Source organism: Dipodomys ordii, unplaced genomic scaffold, assembly GCF_000151885.1.
Source record: "Dipodomys ordii isolate 6190 unplaced genomic scaffold, Dord_2.0 Scaffold31, whole genome shotgun sequence".
Taxonomy (NCBI): Eukaryota; Metazoa; Chordata; class Mammalia; order Rodentia; family Heteromyidae; genus Dipodomys; species Dipodomys ordii.
Window position 1 is genome coordinate 7,510,002 of NW_012267247.1, and position 20,687 is coordinate 7,530,688.

A 20,687-nucleotide genomic window follows, 5' to 3' on the forward strand; every position below is an offset into this window, starting at 1 on the left:
TCTTCAGCTCAAGGCGAGCACTCTACCACTTGAGCTACAGCGCCACTTCCGGTTTTCTGGTGGTTTATTGGAGATAGGAGTCTCACGGTCTCTCCTGCCTGGGCTGGCTTTGAACCGAGATCCTCAGATCTCAGCCTCCTGAGTAGCTAGGATTACAGGCGTGAGCCACCAGCGCCCGGCTCCCTGAGCTTTTTTGTTGTTTTACTATTGGTCGTGGAGCTTGAACTCTGGGCCTGGGCGCTGTCCCTCAGCTCTTCAGCTCAAGGCAAGCGCTCTACTGCTTGAGCCATAGTGCCACTTCAGGTTTGCTGGTGGTTTATTGGAGATAAGAGTTTCACGGACTTTTCTGCCTGGGCTGGCTTTGAACAGTGATCCTCAGATTTCAGCCTCCAGAGTAGCTGGGATTACACTAGGTGTGAGCCACCAGCACTAGGCTCATGTTTTCTTTTTGTTGTTGTTGGTTATAGGGCTTGAACTCTGGGCTTGGGTACTGTCTCTGAGTTCTTCAGCTCAAGGCAAGTGCTCTACCACATGAGCCATAGCACCAGATGGACTTTCTCCTTAGGTTCTTCTTCAGATCTGCTATCCTGGGTTTCAAGGATTTGATGATAGCTAGTCATGTCTTCCTAGTATAAGCTAAATCACCATAATAAAAATTCAGTATCCACCCAAATCACCATCCATCTCACATGATAGCGCAGGTGTGCGCACAACTTTTACGTCTCAGAAGCCCATTGGCCCAGGGCTTGTCTATCCCAAAGACTTTCATGCACATAAGTCAAAGTTCAATATTCCCAAGCCTGTCAGTTTGCCATGCGTGACTGTGGCTTGTGAAGACAGGCCTGGATATACCTGTCACAGTAGAACACAGTCATTACTGTGCTGTTTCCTTTGGGGGGGGGGCAGGGCCAAGAAGTGAACTGATTTGTTGTCATCTGTGCCAGACAGCATACAGGTTGTTGGGTACCAACAGAAATCTTACAGGACAGGGGAGCAGTTTTAGGCCCCGTCACACCCATTCAGAGCCTCTTCCTGCAACTGCAGAGACGTAGACACAGGCATTGGGCCGGGGGAAAGTAGGTGCGTGCCAGCTGGGATGGGGCCTACAGTGTTGGGCCTGGCCACCAACAGTCAGTGAGGAGGATTCACTAAGAGTAACAGTAAAACTGAAAGGGCATGCCTTTAAATGATGGGGGTGGCTTCTCTGTGACCTGCCAGGGACCTTTCCCTATGAGTAAGTTGCTGCTGCCACTGCCACCACATCTGGTAAAGGCACAGGCCACAGGACGCTGGCAGCATGAGAAATGTGGCTGAGAGGCCCAGTCTGCTGAAGTCTTCCTACCGATCTCACTTCAATAGGGGAAAATACCCCTACCGCCAGCCATCTTCCTAGGGATCCTGGTCACTGCTCCTTCCCAGAGGGCTGCCAACGGGAGAGTGACACACTCTACCACTCTTGGCCTGAGCATTTCTTAAGAGCAGGTTCAATAAACAAGATTCTGCCCTTCTCCCTCATGCAGAGGAGCATCGGCATTCCTGTTCTTCCTTTACCCAGGCTTCTCTTTCTTCATGTAGCTCTTCCACTGTCAGGAATGCTTTTCCTAGTACCTTCAACCCTAGAACAAAAACACTGCCATATGGCTTGGGGGAGATGGGGGCCAGTGGCACCTGTAGTAACATGGGCCCAGGACCTAAGCAGTACCTCTGCCACTTCTCTCACACTTGCTATGAGAAATGACCCTACTTGAGCCAGGGACTGGTGGCTTATTCTTGTAATTCTAGCTACTCAGGAGGCTGAGATATGAGGATCATGTTTTGAAACTAGCCCAAGCAGGAAAGTCTGTGAGACAAAACTATTAAAAAAAAAAAAAAAAGCTGGAAGAGGAGCTGTGGCTCAAGTGGTAGAGCGCAACCCTGAGCAAAAAGAAGGTCAAGGACAGCGCCCAGGCCCAGAGTTCAGGCCCCAGGACTGACAAAAAAGAAAGAAAGAAAGAAAGAAATCACCCTACAGTCCTCACTTGACTCCATCAAGTAGATTGCTGGCTACCATTTTCTCTCTGTGTAAACCATTAATTACCTCCTTAGACCTTGACTCATCCTACATTTATGCTGTCAGTAGGCAGGACGCCCTTTAAGCCAGGTAGCTACAGGAGGCTAAAGGCGGTTAGCACACCTGGTGTTCTGGTGACAGGGCAGAGGCAAAACCTGTGGGGCCAGGGAAGCTGTAATTTCCCTGGGTTCCTAGAACTCTGGCTTGTGGCTAGAAAGGTGAACTAGCTACAACCTCTTAGGGAGGTGGCAGCCAGCTCCCTGGGGGTGGGGCCAGGGCCAAGCTGTGTGCGGGTGGTCAAAGCCGAGCTGCCCTCATCCGGTCCCAGGGACGCCTGCAGACAACTTCCCTTAACCTGGTTCTGCCCAGTGAGTCACTACACAACTGCTTCCTGTTCCCCACATGCCCTGGTGGAATCTCAGGAGATTAGACAAGGCTGCAGCCTCTTCTCCCAGGGTACCAGTGGGCCTTAAGGGGGTTATACCTAGATTGCAAAACTGGCTTAATCCCCTTAAAAAGAATGGCAGCTCAAGAAGGGCTGGGAGTCCGCAGGCACTCTTCTATGGGTGTCTGTGTTTCCGGCCCTTTCTGAGTGGCGCTGTGTGTGTTTAGCATTTGCCCTCCCAACTTTTCCAGATTTTACCCGTCAGATTCCTGGCAGCTGTGCACGGCGCCTGTGCCGGCCGTCACGTCCCATTCTGATCTCTGGGTCGCACGGTGAGAGAAGGACACAGGATGCGCAGGGAGTGAAAAAGTGATGCTGGTGGGGAGAGTGCCAAGTCCCCGCTCACAGCCATGGGATGCTTGGGGAGAAGGGGAAGCATGCTGCTGTGGAGTTCAGAGGCCGGTAGTGAGATTTATTTTTGTTTGTATGAATAAAAAATTGCAGAAGCCTCGGGTGGGGGTGGGGGGTGCAACTGGAATGCTGAGATTCAGACGGCCTGGCCCTGGCCTGAAGTCAAGTGTGTGGACCCGGAAGGAGCGTTCCAATGGAACCCTTTTGACTTCAACTAAGCCTGGGCCGCACCAGTCCTTGGACAGTGCCCGGGGAACCCAAGGAAAGTGTAGGCACTTCCAAATCAGGCTGGTGTCAGTAAGGACCACATTGGCATAAAGTATAGGAACGAAAAGGAACTTAATTCAGTTTCTGGAAGATGTTATGTAACCAACTTTGCTTGAGGTATAGGAGCTTCCTGCAGCAAGCTGGTAGAGAACTGGCCGGCCGTGGGGGAGGGAGGGGAGTCAATTGGCTTTGAACCATAATCCTCAATCTCAGCTTCCTGAGTAGCTAGGATTACAGGTGTGAACCACCTGTGCCAGGCACTACTATTGATTTTTAAAAACTATATGGATAAAAGCTGGGTGCTAGTGGCTCACACATGTACTCTTCGCCGCATGAGAGGCTGAGAATGGGAGGAGCAGTTCCAGGCCAGTCTGGACAAAAAAGTCCAAGAGACTTCGCAACAGAGGAAGCTGGATGTGGTGGGTATGCCTGTCATCCCAGCAATGACAGGAAGTCTACCATAGGCAGATCAAAGTCTAGATATATGCCTGAACAAGAAGTGTGATCTTGTCTCAAAAAAATAACCAGCAAAGTTGGGCACTGGTAGCTGTAATCCTCCCCTACGGGAGGCCAACATCCAGAGGATTGTGGTTCAAAGGCCAACTGGCAGAAAAGTCTTCGAGATTCCATCTCCAAAATAACTGGCAAAAAGCCAGTCATAGGCATGGCTCAAGTGGTAGAGTACCAGTCAAGCAAGCAGGCTGAGCAAATATGAGGTCCTGAGTTTAAACCCCAGTAATGGCCATGTGGATGTAAATGAAAAGGGAAAAAAGTGGGGGAAGAGTGAATAGTTGGTGAGATAATCATTGGCAGAAACCAAAGGGAACGGATAAATGCGTTGAATATATAAAGCAGGCAAGAGCCTCCTTTGGGAGCAGCAGGAGCACATCATATAGGTACACTGCCAATGGGAAACTGCTGCTTAGAATCCTCTGATGTCTGAAAGTACCATAAGGTTCAGCATATACTAACCCTTCAGGGAGCCTATTTCTTACAGTGTCTTTTACAGTACCTACCATAAAATATTGGGCAATTTGTTTTGTTGGTTTTAGGACAGGGTCCCTCTACATTGCCCAGGCTGGTCTCAAACTCCTAGACTCAAGTGATGTTCTCCTCTCAGCCTCCTGAGTAGCTGGCAACACAGGTGTGTGTTGCCTTGACTGGTTTAGGACAGAGATTAATGTATCATAGGAGTTCTATGACCTCAATCACAGAGTCTCATAGTAATCGACTTGACTATTAACCTTTGTTCTGAAAAGGCCAGACTTCTGCCTTTCACTGTGGAGAAGGAGCAGAGCTAGGCATGACACTTTGGAGCTTTGTTCCAGTGCACAGTGCAAGGGAGTTTCAGCAAAGGCTTCACCATTCTGAGGGAGGACAGGATCCTGTGGATGCTGCAGCTGGAGCCGATAAGGTGGGAGAAGCCAGAGTAAACTGGACGCCCGCACCCTGGTGTGGAGAGGCTGGAGTGGGCTTGGGCGGTGCCGGGCTCCGCAGGCTGATGTGCTTTCCTGCCTTGGCGTGAACGTGCCCCTGGCCTGGTAGTATGTTGGCTCCCACCCTGCCTCGACAGCTAGGAGCCAGGGCTGAGTGTCTGCCTTCCGCTAGCTTCCATACAGGTGTTGGGGCTCTCTGCATACCCCATTGTTCCACAACCCCCCTCCCCAGCTGGGTGGCAGTATGAGCAGACTGTGACTATATTTAGAGTGAAACTCCTGGGGCTACCACAAAGGAGTGACTGCATCTTCAGGAGGGTGGGTGGGCGGGAAGGGGACAGGGGAGCAAAGCTATTTTCAGAACATATGTCATTGCTGGCTACAGGGCAAGACTGTGGCCATAATGCAGAAGGAAACAATAGCTGTGGACAGAGGAAGAGCCTGTTATGTTTCAGGTGGGATGTTTGCAACTGCTCAGGAAACCTGACCCCGCCCGACAGGAGCACAAATCACAGCATAGCCTCATGGAGGCAGGGAGGAGGCAGGGGATTCACAGGGCCAGGGCCAGTATGAGGTGCCAAGAGGCCACGCCTCATGCCTGAAGGAGGATTTTCAGTGACTGCTTGGCCCTGGGGGCCTGGTTAGGAATGAAACACTTCTGACCAATTTCCCAGACAAACCATGTACCCTGCTCTGGTCTCTGGACACTTCCCAAGAATGGCAGTGGGAATGAGAAGAACTCAGGCTGAAAGCAGGAAGGTGAGCAAGACCAACCTACCAGGAAGCACTTTCTCAGGCAACAAGGCAAAGCCGGGCCTGAGCCAGAGAGTGTGGCCTCAAGCCCTGGGTGGGCGGACTTGTGCCCCCCACATCCAGGGCCCTGCCTGGACTCTATAGCTCCAGCTGCACAGGCCCCAGAGCTCCCCACACCCCTTTTTTGACCTCCAATCGGCCCCACTTACCAGCCTCTGTGCAGTGCCGGAAGCGGGGAGGGACAGGCTACAGAGGGAAGGCAGAACTTACCTCCCCCATCCCCACAGATGAGCTGAGGCCCAGGGGTTTAGGTGGGAGCAGCAGGAAAGTGGGGGTGTGGCCCCAGATCTCACTTGGACTTTATAGCTATCCTGAGGGCCAGTGGGATTTTCTTCAACCCCATCTTCATATCCCCTTCCCCAAACATGTGTGGTTCCTGTTTTGCTGCATCTGTAAAAGGCACTGGGAGCTGGGGACTTGCCTTACACCTCTCGGTTAACACCCCAGAGACTGATGGGGTTCAGAGCAGTGTAATTTACAGCCCATCTCTCCGATCTTAATTCACTCGATGCTCCTTTCTTCCTTATTGTATTAGTGTGACCCAGGTACCTGCCAACAATAATGGCCTCTCTAGCTAGGAGCCTCTCCCTCACTCCCAGGACAATTTATACCTTTTCCTTGGGATTTTCCCCCTTAAATTAAACAAAAAGAGGAAAAAGAGAGAAGGTTAACATGGGTTTGGAGCGCTGAAGCCCCGTGGTTCTGGGCAGGGAGCCAATGGCCCGAGGGCACACACATGTGTGTGCTCTCCCAGAAGGGCCTTCACCGGCCCTGTTTTACAGCCACCTCGGCACAGACTCCAGGGTTCACGCATATGGCCAGACAGATGTGTCTGGCTTACGTTCAAGGCTGGAAAATGAAGAATTATGGAAGTGAAGGGCCCCGGGCATTAAAGAGAGGGGGGGAACTGGAGGGGGGAATTTTTCCTCTGCTGAGAAATCCTCCTGTGGCTATGAGGCTGGAGGAAGGAGGCTGACAGGAGGCAGGGCCGCCAGCAGTAGTGCATGTGGGGCCTGTTCTTAAAGGGGCCATAGTAGTCTACACTTTTGCCGACCATAGCATGCCTTTGAGGACAGGGCCAGCTAGTGGCACTGAAAGTCAGTCACATTAGGCTTCCACTTATTAAGGTTACTCGTTGCTCGAGTATCCAAACTAGACACAGCACTCTGGCCGGAGTTGGATCCTTGTCTCACTATATAGGCCAGGCTGGCACTGAACTTGCTGTGTAGCCCAGACTATCCTCAAACTCTTGATCCTTCTGCCTCAGCTTACTAAGTGCTGGAATTTCAGGCACGGGTCACCATATCTGGGCCTACTTTGATTTTATTTTTATTTTGTGTGTGTGTCAGTCAGTACTGGGGCTTGAATTCAGGCTTTTTTGGCTTGCTTGCTCATGGCAGGTGATCTACCACTTGAACCATGTCTTGGGTCCAACATTTTGCTGGTTAATTGGAGATGGAATCTAATAGCCTTTTGTGTTTGAGGTGGCTTCAAAATTGCAATCCTCCATGTCTTAGCCTACTGCACAGCTGAGGTTACAGGTATGAGCCACTAGTGTCTGGCCCTACTTGGTCTTGTTGGAAAAAAATCACTAATATGTCAAATCATGTATTATATGTTTAGGGATTGACTCCTTCACTATACCATGCACTTTGGAATGTCATGTTTCTGTTCACTTGTGTCCCTAGCCACCAGAAAAGTCATTGTTCAACATTACTTGATTAATAACTGAGTTAAAGACATGGTCTTTGATTCCAAGGAGTTCATAATACATGGAGGGAAACAAACCAAGAAATAACTGTAATAGGAGACATGATAGCAGTTCTAAATGAAGTGTAAATCAGCACTACAGGAACACTAAGCAGAGTGATGAAATACTTCCTGGGGGAAATCAGGCAAGTTTTCACTGGGGATATGGAGTTTCACCTGGGGATTGAAAGGGAAATAGAATTTCAACAGGTAACAGGAAATGTGGAACAGAAAAAGGTACTTTCGATTGAGGGACAGCCATCAACAAAGAACTAAGAGTAGGAAAGGGTGGAGTGTGTTTAGCGACAGTGAGAAGGGAGAAAGATCAGTGTCTCCATCAGGCATAAGGGCCTTAGTGATGAGACAAGTATTCCATAACAGTTGCTTATTCCAAGGTCTCACAGTTCACTCTGCAAGGTAGGAGCCGTTTTATGGATGAGGAAACAGACTTAGAGCTAAGTTAGTTATGTCCAATGTCACACATCTAGTGATGGCAGCAGTGGGAGAAGAGGTTGGAAAAATAGATTGGGAAGTTCAAATAGTCTTAAATGGTAGAAGGAATTAGATTGCATTTCACTAGACAAGCAAAGGAAGGCACTGATGAGTTCCAAGCAAGGGAATGGCTCTTTGGGGAAGACATAGTGTGCTGGCAGAAAATGGGATGAAACAGAAGCTTTGTGGTACTGAATTCTAGGAGAGGCCATTTCCAGACTATAAGATCAATGACATTTCTGAAGCTGTGCAATGCAGAGGCCTTGACTGTTACAATTCAAGTTAAGCCCCTGAACCAGGATAGTAGTGACAATAGGAATAGGGAGGGAGGAGGGAATAAATGACAGATAGGATCAGAAAGAACTGAATAGCATGGGTTAAAAGCTAGGATAGAACCAAAATGATTATCTCTCTGATATAATTTATGAAGTCAACCACAAATATTTGCTAAACATCAGCTCAACTTTCTAAGTCTAAGAAGTACTAGAAAGGAAAGAGGAAAGAAAAAAATACAATGATGAGGATGGTATTATCAGCAGAGAGAAGACAAAATGCTCACTCATACATGCTTAAGGGAAAGCTGGAGAGGAAAAGAGCTTCAGAGCCCAAAGCTACAGGAAAGATATCTATGATGAGGACTGAAGTTTGATAAAGATATGTCCTTGGTGATTTGTGATCAAGTTCCAGGATTGAGAGTCAAGTTATGGAGTTAGTGAGTAGAAGAGGGAGAACTTTTGGAAGAAAAGCACAAGTCAAAAGGCTTGAGAACAAGGCTGCTTTTTGGACTGCTCGAGTTTATAGCCTCAGGAAGCGAAGCAGGCAGCCATACTATGTGTTGAAACAGATAGGCTGGTAGAGGTACTGCATACAGGAATCCAGGTGCAGTGGAACAGGAGTGTGTCTAAAGGAGGATGAATCCAAATTGCTACCACTCTCCTTCCCAGGGCAAGGCGATTAGACTGTTCTCAGACAGAGGACCCATGTGCGGTGCTACTTATCTTACGTGTACTGCCCTATTCAGGCTTCACCACCGAGACATGAAGAGGTAGGTGCTGTTAGTACTTTCACTTTGTAGATGAGGAACGAGGCTCTGAGAAGTTACATGAGTTACCCAATGTCACAAGGTTAATTAAATGGCAGAGCCTGGATTATAATCAGGTTTGCCTGACCCTATGCTCTGGAGATGGGGAACTGAGCAGAAGGCTGAAGATATATCTATCCTAGAGAAATCAAAGAGGGTAGCTTAATACTTCCTCATGCATACATTCTATAAAGGGGGTGAATGAGTGGCTCTTCCCTGCTCGCTCTAAGCCTTAGATAAGAAAGAGACAGACCTGGGAAAGCCATACAGAAAAACTTGTTGGACGTGAAGGTTTGGGTCCCCAAGAGTGCTAACAGTAGGGAAGTCTTTTCATGGAGATCAGGTAGCTTCTCTCTGGGAGGGTGTGGAGTGTATATGTCCATGACATTGGAAAGTTAGATCAGTAGCCTGTGTTTACCATACTCTTTCCCCCAAGAAGGTATTCTCTCCATGAGAATCTGGGTATGGTGCAGAGGAACTCTGAAACCCTGAAACTACATGAAGAACCACACATGTGTGGTGGTGTAAGTGATAGAGCCTTCCTGGGGCGAACAGCTCATCATATTGTCAGGGAAGACCTCACCCCTGCCTTGGAGCTTGTAAAGAAGGAGACTACAGGCAACAGACAAGCTACCTGAATGTGGTGGTGGAGTAAGAAAACTGGGAGGAACTGGACAAGACATGGAGGGTTCCTAGCTCCATTACTTTCTCCCTTTTGGCCTTGGTCAGTAGAAGACATGCAGCTGCTTCCTGAGAGGGGCCTACTTATTCCCGCTATCTACCCACGTCCCCACACACCCTGTACAGCCACTTCTACATGGGGATCACGCTTCCCAGACAGGTCTCACCTGGATCTTCTCTTGGCGACGCTGTTGCTCCGCTATCTTCCTGGCTAGAGCCAGCTTCTTGGCCCTAAGTTCCCTGATGTCATCCTCACCCCCACTGCCTTCAGCTTCTGAATCTTCCTCAAAGTCTTCAATCACCACGTCCTCCTCCTTTGGATGATGAAGAAGACCACAGGGTAAAGAAGATGAGAGCCAGGTACTTCCTGAATCATCCTTCTGCCCCTGCAGCCCCAGTGCATGCAACTACTCTTTGCCCACAATGCCCCAGCTTATGTTTCCCTTCTTCAAGAAGAGGAGGTTGAGAAAATCTGTTACTCTTTCCCTCAAATTGCTTCCTTTTACACTCCAGGGTTCCTTTCTTACCTATTCACACCTAAGTCACACAATTATACCTGTATATGTGTATGTTTGAATTCATACTCCTTATTCTCCCTCATGCACATTCACAGAGTCCAATTTCGGACCTGTTTTCATTTTGAAATCACAAATGATTCAAAAGGGTAAACAACAGGGAAAGCTAAACTGCCCAATTTAAATTTAATTCATGCTAATGAACTGATAGGAATCAACTCTGGCCAACATCTGTGAGTTACATGATGGGGCTTCCTTGCCCCAGAGAGCATCAGGAGCAGATGCTGTCGCTCAGCAGACCTTGCTCTGGTTTCTTTTTAAGACCACAGCCTGGTGGTGTGTGGGGACTGCTTGGCCCAATTACAGGAATTCACATGACATGGCCTTGTTCAGCTGCCCTTCCAGAGCTTGGGCAGGGTAGGAGGTGGCTAGCTAACTTAAGGAGCAGTTTAAGGCAAGCACAGCCTTCCCCAGGGATGGCACCTCCCTGATTGCAGCCTCAGCTCTCAACAGCCATTGCTCCCCGGGTGGTCCCAGCTCCATTCCTCTCTCTCTCACTTTTGGCCTTGGTCAGTAGAGAACATGCAGCTGCCCCAGAGAGCTTCGAGGGACAGAGTCAGCAAGGGTACAAGGGGAGAAATGCAGCAGGGGATGATTCCTATGATTGTAATAGGATGATAATGATGATAACTACATCAATAGCTACCATCTACTTAGGGCTTATTAGCCAGGTACTGAGATTTGCATTTTTCATATATTAACTAATTCAATCCTCACAATGGCCTGTGAAATAGCTGCTCTAAACATATCTTTGTTTTGTTGTGTGTGTGTTTGTATGCCTGTGTGTGCGTATACTACTAGGGCTTGAAGTCAGGGCCTTGTACTCTTGCTCAGCTTTTTTTCAAGGCCAGTGTTCTACCACTTCAGCCATACTCCACTTCTAGCTTTTTGCTGGCTAATCAGACAAGAGTCTCTCAGAGATGGCTGTGTAGGCTGGCTTCAAACTGTGGTCCTCAGATCTCAGCTTCCTGAGCAGTTAGGATATAGGTGTGAGCCATTGGTGCCTGGCTTCCATCCCTTCTTTATGCAATTTTTTTTGGGGGGGGGTAGTTCATGGGGGCTTGAACTCTGGGCCTGGGCACTCTCCCTGAGCTCTTCAGCTCAAGGCTAGCGCTCTACCACTTAAGCCATAGGGCCACTTCCAGTTTTCTAGTGGTTTATTGGAGATAAGAGTCTCACGGACTTTCCTGCCTGGGCTGGCTTGAACGGTGATCCACAGATCTCAGCTTCCTGAGTAGCTAGGATTACAGGCGTGAGCCACCGGTGCCCAGCTCCATCCCTTCTTTATAAAATTCAGAAACCAAAATTTGGAGAAAGACAATGTTACATAGGTAGCAGCTGGCAGAGTAGAGATTCAAATCTAAGGAAGTCTGACTTCAAAGGCTGTACCCTTGGCAGGCACTGGTGACACACCTGTAATCCTAGCTACTCAGAAGGGTGAGATCTAAGGCTCTCAATTTGAAGCCAGCTTGGGCAGGAAACTATGAGATTCTTATCTCTAATAAACTACCAAAAGTGGAGCCAGAAGTGGAGCTGTGACTCAGGTGGTAGAGCACTAGCCTCAAGCAAATAAAGCTCAGGGACAATGCCTAGGCCCTGAGTTTGAGCCCTAAGGCAAGTAAGAAAACAACAAAAAAGTCTATATCCTTATTAATCATAACAAGCAAACCCATAGGGTTAGATTCCTAAATTGAGACAGAAGGCCAAGACCCAGACCTTAACGGCTCAGCTTTGTCAGGCTATTCTAAACTGTTCTCTTTTCTGTCTGTGATCTTCTTGGCAGAGGGAAGTTAAGTAAGTGGGTGAGTATGTAGGTGATCAGGGAGCAGGGTCCAGTGGAGGATGGGTGGTCAGGCAATATCCCCAAACTAGACTCTGTCCTATTCACAAAGAAAGATGCTGAAGCATCTTCTAGTTCCTCCAATGGTCTCAGTGACTTGTTTTGTAGTTGAGGGGAGAGATCAGATCTAAGGATGGGGCTAAAACTGTTGCTGTCTTGAGAGGTCTAGGGGTCTGGGTGCTATTCCCAGGCACCACTCATTTGTTAACCCCCACCCATGGGAAGGAGGAAGACTAAATATTTGCTTTCTTGTTCTAGGGGTTAACAGAATAGGAGCAAGTGGAGATAGGATGCCTGCTGGCCCTGTGAGGGAACAGTGCCCCTGCCTCCTTGGACCAGTGATGCACAGGGTTATCATGTGCCTGAAATGAGCTGGATTAAGGTCAAATGAGGGTCAGAGAAGCTTGTCTGAGGTTTGCTTAGCTCTCATAGCAAACGAGGAAGTGCAAGGTTATGAAATTACACAGACCAGGGTAAGTAGGGTTTCCCAGCGACCACTAACATAAAGGAACCCAGGAGGCTCGTGGGAAAAGGAAGAAGTGGGCAGCCGTGTGTGGGTCACAAACATTTGCCTGGTCAGAAAGCCTCAGAAGGAGGCAGAGCTATGACCTGGGCACAGCTAAGATCTGGGTCCAGAGAGCTGGTCTGCTCCTTGTGACACAGGAGACACTCCTTTCTCACTCACTTGTGCTGCAGACTCTACACTACTGGCTGGAGACTAGCTTATTCTCCATGTTTATCCCTGCCTTCCAGTATAGGTGAGACAAAGGACAGAAGCACAGCTTTCTGCCCCAATCTTCCCACGAGTGCCAGGGATGTGGTGCCACTACTCCGAATGCCTTAAGTGTGGACATCCCCATGGCTTTGGCAACTCTATTGTCTCCTCCCACGCTGACAGCTCATTCTTTCCCGTTATTCCCTGCCCAGGTTTCATCTGGAGAGTCTGGAATCCTGGGCTCAGCCGTATCCCTGGAACCACCTCTGTCCTGGAAGCTGAGCGCTGTGTCATTAGGCATGGGGTGGGGTTCTCCAGCTATCCCAATGAAGCCGGGCCAATACTGTTGCTCTGAAGACTCTGTTCCAAAGGTGGCCACTCTATCACTGCCTCAGATCCCAAATGACAGCTTCCAGCTGACATCTGGCTTCCTTGGCCTGTTGCTGATTTCATCGGTGCACCCCACCCTGCTCCACCGGGCGCTTGAGACTGCTGCAGGCCAAATGACTGTGTTGGCCTATGGGTGACCTGGCCTCTGGCTAGAATTGCTTCCGTCCCTTTCCTCATTCCCACATTCCTTCCCACCTAAGACCCCTGTTTTTAACAAAGTGGGGAAAAAGAAGGAAAATCAACCTTCAGGGAAAAGTGAGATGTGTATGCACAACCAGACAGAATTATCTATGCCCAGATGCACAGCAGGGAGAGCGACAGTGATGTTAAATGCACACATGCTCCAACACTGTTACACACATGTGCTAAGAACCCACAGACAGCAGAAGGGCTGGCAGCAGTGTTCACTCCAACCAACACACAAACCAGGCAATGTAGGGCCACTTCAATGTCATCCTCAGAAAGACATATACATGATGGGTAGGACAACTGTCAGTGAGGTCTGTAGCAGTGGGTACACAGGCTGGTGCACACATGTGTGTGCGCACATACACACAGAGTCTGGAATAAAGCAAGGGCTACAGGAACAACCAAGGGCAAACAAACAAGAGGAGAATTCCTTAATCACATCAGGATGTGCAGGAGGGAGGGAGGGAGCAAGGGAGGGAGAGTAGACTGGGGGAGGGGTGATTTTCCACCCGGGGCCAGCAATGTCAGCTCTTCCTGTATGTGTGCTGGAGGCTGGAGTTCAGGCCTGTGCTGCACTGAGCACTGCACATCTATAAACTTGATCCTCAGCCTGAACTCTAACACCCCCCTCTCCCCACTCCCTTTCCTAAGCCTCCAGAGCTGCACATTATTAAACTCTTTTCTTTCTTTCCCTCTTTTCTCCTCCAGTGCAACATTAAAAAGAAGCATCTGGAACTCGTAGTATAGTGAGATGTAGGCAAAGGAGGTAGACTGGCAGTAAGGGACACCAGCGGAGTGCAATCTCAAGAAGCTGGCTGTCCCATCAACAGAGACACTGCTCTGAGTGGTTATAAATAATCCCGAGGAGAAGCTGCAGTCTGGGCAGGGGGAGGGGAGCCTCCCCTGCCACAGTGGGCTCTTCCCGAATAGTACCTCATCTTCCAGTTGTTTTCCCTCTTGGCTTCCCATTTCCTTTCCCATGGTGTCTGGGACTGGTGCCACTGACACATATTTTCCACCCTTGAATGCCAGCAGAGGCTCTTCTTGTCCACAAAGGGCTTCCAGAAAATACTTCAGCACTGTGACCCTTTTGCAGTCGGCTGCAATAACCTACAGGGTGGGAGAAGAGAAGAAAAACAGCATTTCTGAGGGGGAAGATGAAGCTCAGAGACACTGCTGGCTGCAGGGCACGTGAGAAGTGTGTCGAAGTTACTGGAAGGGAGGCAGTATGAGGGGCAGGAGCGTGCGTGTGCAAGGTGAGAGAGGGCCGAGGACCAAGGTCTTCTGAAGGAAGGAAGTCCCAGGGTCTTGCCTTAGGTCATCTCTAGGGCAGCAGACACCCCAGGACTGATGCCAGGTACCCTCAGGGTGCTTTTTTTTTTTTAAACAAAAGTCCTGATATTAAAAAAAAAGGAATAAATTAAGTTCTTCTAAGTTTGGAATCCTATCAACAGGAGGGAGTGGAGAGCACAACACTGCTTTGTGGCTCCCCTTGCTGCCCCTCCCCAGGTTGCCTCCAGGAGAACTGGCAGCCCAAGTGCAAAGTGAATGACTGCAGCTTTCTTAGCTGTTTCATCTCAGCCAGGTCACTTTGAGCCTCTCTGAGAAGTTCCTGCCCTACCTTAAAGCTTCTTATGCCCCAGAGACTGGGGTCAGGCAGGACACTTTTGGGAAGAGAGTTGAGCAGAGCAGGTGGGGGTGTTCTACAAAAGCTCTGTTTATCCAGGACTCAGGCCAGTTGCTGCCATGTATACTTGCTGGTACTGCCAGATAAGTGGGGGCTCATGTGGCTGACAGGAAATTCATTATTCTGAGCTACTTTCGAATTTGTTAGTGTCTCAGATATAAGTATCCAGTCATCTAGTCTTCCCTGTGAGACCACATACATACATACATACACCTTCACCCTCAGTCCCACCTAGGTTGTTTGCACTCTTCTCTGTTCTTGCTATTGTCTGCCCTTGCCGACCGCTGGATCCTGTCTTCCCTACTGGCAGGGTGCACACCAAGGGCTCTCAGAATCTGAGGGTGGCTCCACATGGGAAACACATTGCAGTGGCTAGACACACCACCAGGGGCAGCCCCCATATCATTATGAGTCCAGACCGCACTGAATGCCCCAATCTTCTTTTTATGCCTTCCCATTTCTTTTTCTTTCTTTTCTTTTTTTTTTCTGTTGGTCATAGGGCTTGAACTCTGGACCTGGGTGCTGTCCCTCAGCACTTCAGCTCAAGGCTAGCGCTCTACCACTTGAGCCACAGTACCACTTCTGTTTTTTTTTCTGGTGGTTAATTGGAGATAAGAGTCTCATGGACTTTGCTGCCTGGCTGGCTTTGAACCATGATCCTCAGATATCAGCCGCCTGAATAGCTAGGATTACAGGCGTATGCCACCCACACCAGGTTGCCTTCCCATTTCTGAATGTGAAAAGGACTCAGAGCTGCATCACGCAGTGAAGGTCTGTTATAGAGAATGACTTGGTTCATTTGTGGGCTTATTATCTCCCTCATCTAAGGACCACAAGCTCTCTGGCGGCAAAGATGACATCTCATACTTTTCACACTTCACTGGCAAGGGCTGGAGAATAATTAGAGCACACAGTAGGTCTACAGCAAACACCAGAAGTCTCAGTGAAACTCAGTTGAGTAAACAAGAAGATGATGTGGGCATGATACGTGTTCTCTAGGTCACTGTGGAAATGAGTAGCAATCAGCCAGGTGGGCTGACCAAAGAAAGTACAGCACACACCAGTCACCTGAGTACCCCGTGATTATTCTTTGTCATCTTCTTCCCAGCCTTGGCACCATTCACCAGGGACCTGTGGTCACTGTAAGCTGGAACCTCAGGCTAAGTACCTTAACCATGTCTATCTCCAAGGCAGGCCAAAAAAGTTATCTGCTACTGCAAAGAGGCTTAGAAAAAGGAAAGCCTCTTGAGATTAGGGTGCCTGGTCCTAGGCTTACCTTCCTGAAGGAGGAAGGAAGACCCTGCCTTGGGTCAGGTCAGGTAACCATGGTTCCATAGCGTGTATTCAAACATGGGAAGGCTAGAAATACAGAAGCAGGGGCTAAAAGGCATTAAAGAACAGAGCTGAAATGAGTAATAGCCTGGCAGGCAGCACGCACAGTGGCCTCCCTGCATCCACAGCCTCTCACTTACAGAGGAAACTTCTGCATTTCCACAAGGCTGCCAGTTTCCTCTCTCTGGTCTAATTTTAACCACCTTGTCGTTACAGTGTGTGTCAGCCACCTGACCCCACTATGACCTCTGACCTTACGGCCCAGCTACTGCTTGCACTATGGAGAATTATGTAATGGGTCTAGGACTTTCCTTTTTGGCATGAGGCTGCTGCCACTGAATGGGAGGAGGTAGAGGTGAAGGGATGAGAAGAGGGCAGAGAAGAGGACATTATAAGCTTGAGATGGTCCTTGGCTCACCTGAATGAGCACAGGAACTCTTGCTGAATCTACAATAGAAACCTACCCAAGGAAGGACAGTGTGCTATGAGCGAGTCTTCAGACAGGTGGGCAGGAGCATCATTGCTGATAGGGTACAGGCTGGGTGGTAAGCTGCTTGCCTCAGGAAGAGTGTGTGAATCCTGGCCAAGAGGGAGAAAGGCCACATGTGTGGACGTGGGACTCCTGGGGATGGGGATTTCCAGGGCACAGCAGGACCCTGGGAGGCAGACATCCTGCGCCTGCCTGCTGCACATCCTTAGAGGTTCAGTGGGAATTGTCCACCATGTGGCAGACAAGCAAAAATAAGTCTCTCCCCACCCTGCTTTTCATTTCCAAGCTTTCTGTATGCTATGTTCATGATTCTTCCTCTAGAGCAAGGGCACTACTGTCGAACTGACCAAAAAGACTTTCTTTCATTCTGGGTCTTTCAGCTGGTACTAAGAAGTCTGCTGATGGTTTAGAGAGAAAATTTATCTAGTCTTTTAGGAGTATCCTCTCTTCTTTGCAATCCAATCAGCAGGGAGAACAGAGACAGTTGTGCACATTCTCCTTAGATTTCTAAGGACAGTGGGACAGTGAGAAATGAGAGGCAGAAATGTCTAGGGCTTGCCCAGAGTCTGGAAAAACCTACTGTCATGTGTGAGACAATTCCTCCTTCATGTTGGAATAGTAAGTCTAGTACTACGGGAGAAGATCACAACTCCCTTCCCTGTGGCATTCTCCAAAAGTCTTGTGAAAATATTCTCCTATTCAAAGTCTATAGTAGTAAAATCAGGGCAATACAAAAAAAAATGAAGATGACAGAAACACAAGCAGTTTAATATGGTTAATAGGGGAAGTCTTTCAAACAGCCTGCAAACAGCAAACTCCAAGATTATCTGCTTGTCCAAGGAGGACTTCCTGGTAGGAGAGGGGTTAAAGCTAGGTTCCCTGTTTGGAGAGGAAGGAGTCCAGATGAAATCTATGACATAATTCCCACAGAAACTCTGTTCATGAGCACATTTTTCCATTCTGTATCAATGAAAAGCTGAGACTGTAAATGGTATATGTTCATTGCAATGTGGGTAAACAAACAGTAGATCTTCTAGAAAAGAAAGAGCTGGGGAAGAGAAGCTTCTGGGGTAGTGACAGTTGGGCTCAACTAGGGCTAGAGGTAGGTAAAGGATTGCTGGCCTGAGCACCTTTTCAGTGCATCTTCTTGGTGGCAGTCCTGGGCCTGCTGCAGGGAGACCCAATATAGGGGATTATCAAGAACTCCAAAAAAATTAACGGACAAATGCTCACATGAATCATTACAGTTCTGAACAAAACCTGGGGCTTTAGATCAGGGAAAAGTTGAAAGAAAGGCACCCAAAGAAAGTCCCTTCCTTTTCCCCTAAACATTGTCTGAGGCAGCTTGCCCCATCATCAGCAGGAACTGAAACCTCGAGCTTCAGGGCTCCAGTTATCACCCCATCAGGTCCACACGCAAAGAGCCAAGCAAAAAGGAAAACTGAAAGCTCAGTGTGGGGAGGCGATAGTGGCACCTGTCCTGTTCCAGGCTCAGTTCCTTAGCAAAATAACATGAGCCAGCAGTAGGGGAGTGAGAGCTGGGGACAAGGAGAAAGCTAGGTCTTGAGAAAAGCAGGAAGAACCTTGGAGAAGTCCGGCTTATTGGTCTTCATAAGTGGGGAGGTGGATTAGTAAGAAAGAATGGTGAATTTTGAAAAGCAGTAACTCTCCTAGCCATCCTGCAGGGACCAGCACAGCCTGGACAGAGATGTCCAGTGATGGGGAAAGGTGAGAGAGAAGGAAGGTGGGAAGAAGATGAGAGAGAAAAGGAACTGACCACCAGACAACACTGAGTTCCAAGGCAGCACCCTAGAGCAGCCTCTGGGAAGGAGAAAACCCCTGTGTAGCCAGGGAATATGAGTAGGGGTTGGAGAGCTGAACCAGGCCTCTGGATGCAAGCTCTAGGGAAAGAGGAACTCACAATATTTTTATTGGGTCCCTGTTTCTCCAAACAGGCCTCTTGGAAGGCATGAGTAAAACAGTTGCTAGTCATTTTGTAAGATTTCTTTTGCTGAACTTTTGGCTTGTGGGAATCAGAATTTAAACCTGCACTATCAGCCAGTTTTTTTTTTTTTTTTCTGATCTGAAAAAGTCTAGCTTGCTACTGCTCCTCTAGTTAAAGAGAAAAAAATCACACAGGTTTCCCCCCACAAACTCAAGTTTACAGGTTGTTTTTCTTGTTGCTCTTAAATGGAGCCAATTATTCTCACATTTGTTGAAACCTTCAATCAAACTTTATAGCTTGTTAATTTTACAGAATGTCCTCAGAGCAAATAAGATGCAGACAGGAAAAGTGAAGTCTTGCTAAGATTATTAAGAAACCTTAAAATAGCCTTCAAATCTACCACCAAGACTGGTAAAATACAGGCTGCTTGGCTGGCTTCTGAGTTCAATTAGCAATAGGCTAATTATCATCTTTAATGAGCCAAGCCTATAGGATTTGCTACAAGACTAATATGTTTTCACAAACCAGAAACTTCTAACTATGCACATCTCACCCTCACAGGAGACTGAAGGGCAGAAAGCACAATTCTGTGCAGGCCAAGGGTGGGTCAGCCTGAGAAGGGGTCTGCCAATGAAAATTCAGACACAGAAATAAAGAATACCACACAGGGAATCCTCTGGAGCTGGGAAGACAGAGGAAATGGTTTATTCACATTCCTAGGGGGAGGGGCTTCTTGGCAGGGAGCAGACTCCTGGCAGGAGAGAGAGAGTGGCTAGAAGGATGCATAATCACTCAGATGATAAACGCAGCACTTTAGGACAGGGAGAGACATACTCACAGCCTACCTGAACCAGAGCAAGTTGATCTGGAAGGGAGAGAGAAGGTCAGGGGTCAGAGAGGAGGAAGGAAGCTGTGCTAAAGTTTTGAATGACCATGGGTCAGAAGAAGAAAAATCATGAGTTTTATACTGGATACATCTTTGGAGAACCCTAGGGCATGCATACAGCTCAAGGGATCAACTCAAACAGCCCCTTTACCTACCATGTTGCCTTGCGGTCTCATTTTTACACAAGGCACCAAGCATAGGCCACTTATCAGTCACTCCATGTGTCTGTGTGCGTGCCAGTACTGGGGCTTGAATTCTGGGCCTCAAGATCTCCCCTTAGCTTTTCTGCTCAAGGCTGGTGTTCTACTACCACTTTCAACTTTTTGCTGATCTAAAAGAGTCTCATGTATTTGTCTGTTCAGGCAAGCTTTGAACTGCATTTGTCATTATCTCAGCCTCCAGAATAGCTAGGGTTATAGTTGTGAGCCACCAGCTTCTGGCTGTCCTAAATCACTTCCAAATCCAATGCCCAGAAATAGTCCTAGTCCTATGGCTGGCCTGAGTCACAAGATGAAATGTTTACAGCATTGGTCAACCCGCAGCTATAATACTATTCCATTACATGGGTCATATCTGTTGTTTTTCTTCTCAGAGTAGATAATATGGCTGTTGCTAATCAGCTGGCACTACATAGCTGCCTGTTCTCAGAGTGGTGAGTGACCTGCTCTCCATACCTATATCCATCATGTGTACACAAACATGTATACCTGCAATTAGTCTTTTAAATATGAGTAGATAGAACTGGCAAATGGGTGTGGTAAGGTTACTACAATAGTTTCTTTACAGATTCTATAGGCACTTGGCTATTGGAGATAGATTGTACTTATACTGGAGGGAAAGCCAGGGGGAAGAGAGGAGCTATGGAACATACATGCAGTGAGGAGGAAAAGTACAGAAGGAAAAAATGGATCAATTGTAGTAAGAAGGAAGCCAAGACAGCACAGAATCCTCTGTCCCTGAGCTCCTTTTTGCTCAAGGCTAGCACTCTACCACTTGAGCCACAGTGCTACTTCTGGCTTTTTCTGTGATTAACTGGAGATAAGAGTCTCATGGACTTTTCTGCCTGGGCTGGCTTTAAACTGTGATCCTCATATTTTAGCCTGAGTGGCTAGGATTATAGGCATGAGCCACACTGCCTGGCTTCTGAGTTCAAGTCTTTAACTTCTTTTTTTTTTTTTTTGGGTCCGGTCATGGGGCCTGAACTCTGGGCCTGGGCTCTGTCCCTCAGCTCTTCAGCTCAAGGCTAGTGCTCTACCACTTGAGCCACAGCGCC

General features: G+C 48.2%; 1 protein-coding gene across 1 annotated transcript in view; it reads right to left on the bottom strand.

Moving 5' to 3' along the window:
* Smg6 (SMG6 nonsense mediated mRNA decay factor) overlaps positions 1-20,687 on the bottom strand; it is a 255,941-nt gene that overhangs the window by 9,886 nt on the left and 225,368 nt on the right. The window contains exons 10-11 of the mRNA XM_013016534.1: positions 14,008-14,184; positions 9,533-9,679 (exon numbers count right to left, since the gene is read on the bottom strand). Coding sequence (XP_012871988.1) covers positions 9,533-9,679; positions 14,008-14,184 — 324 coding nt within the window. The remainder of the gene's footprint in view (positions 1-9,532; positions 9,680-14,007; positions 14,185-20,687) is intronic.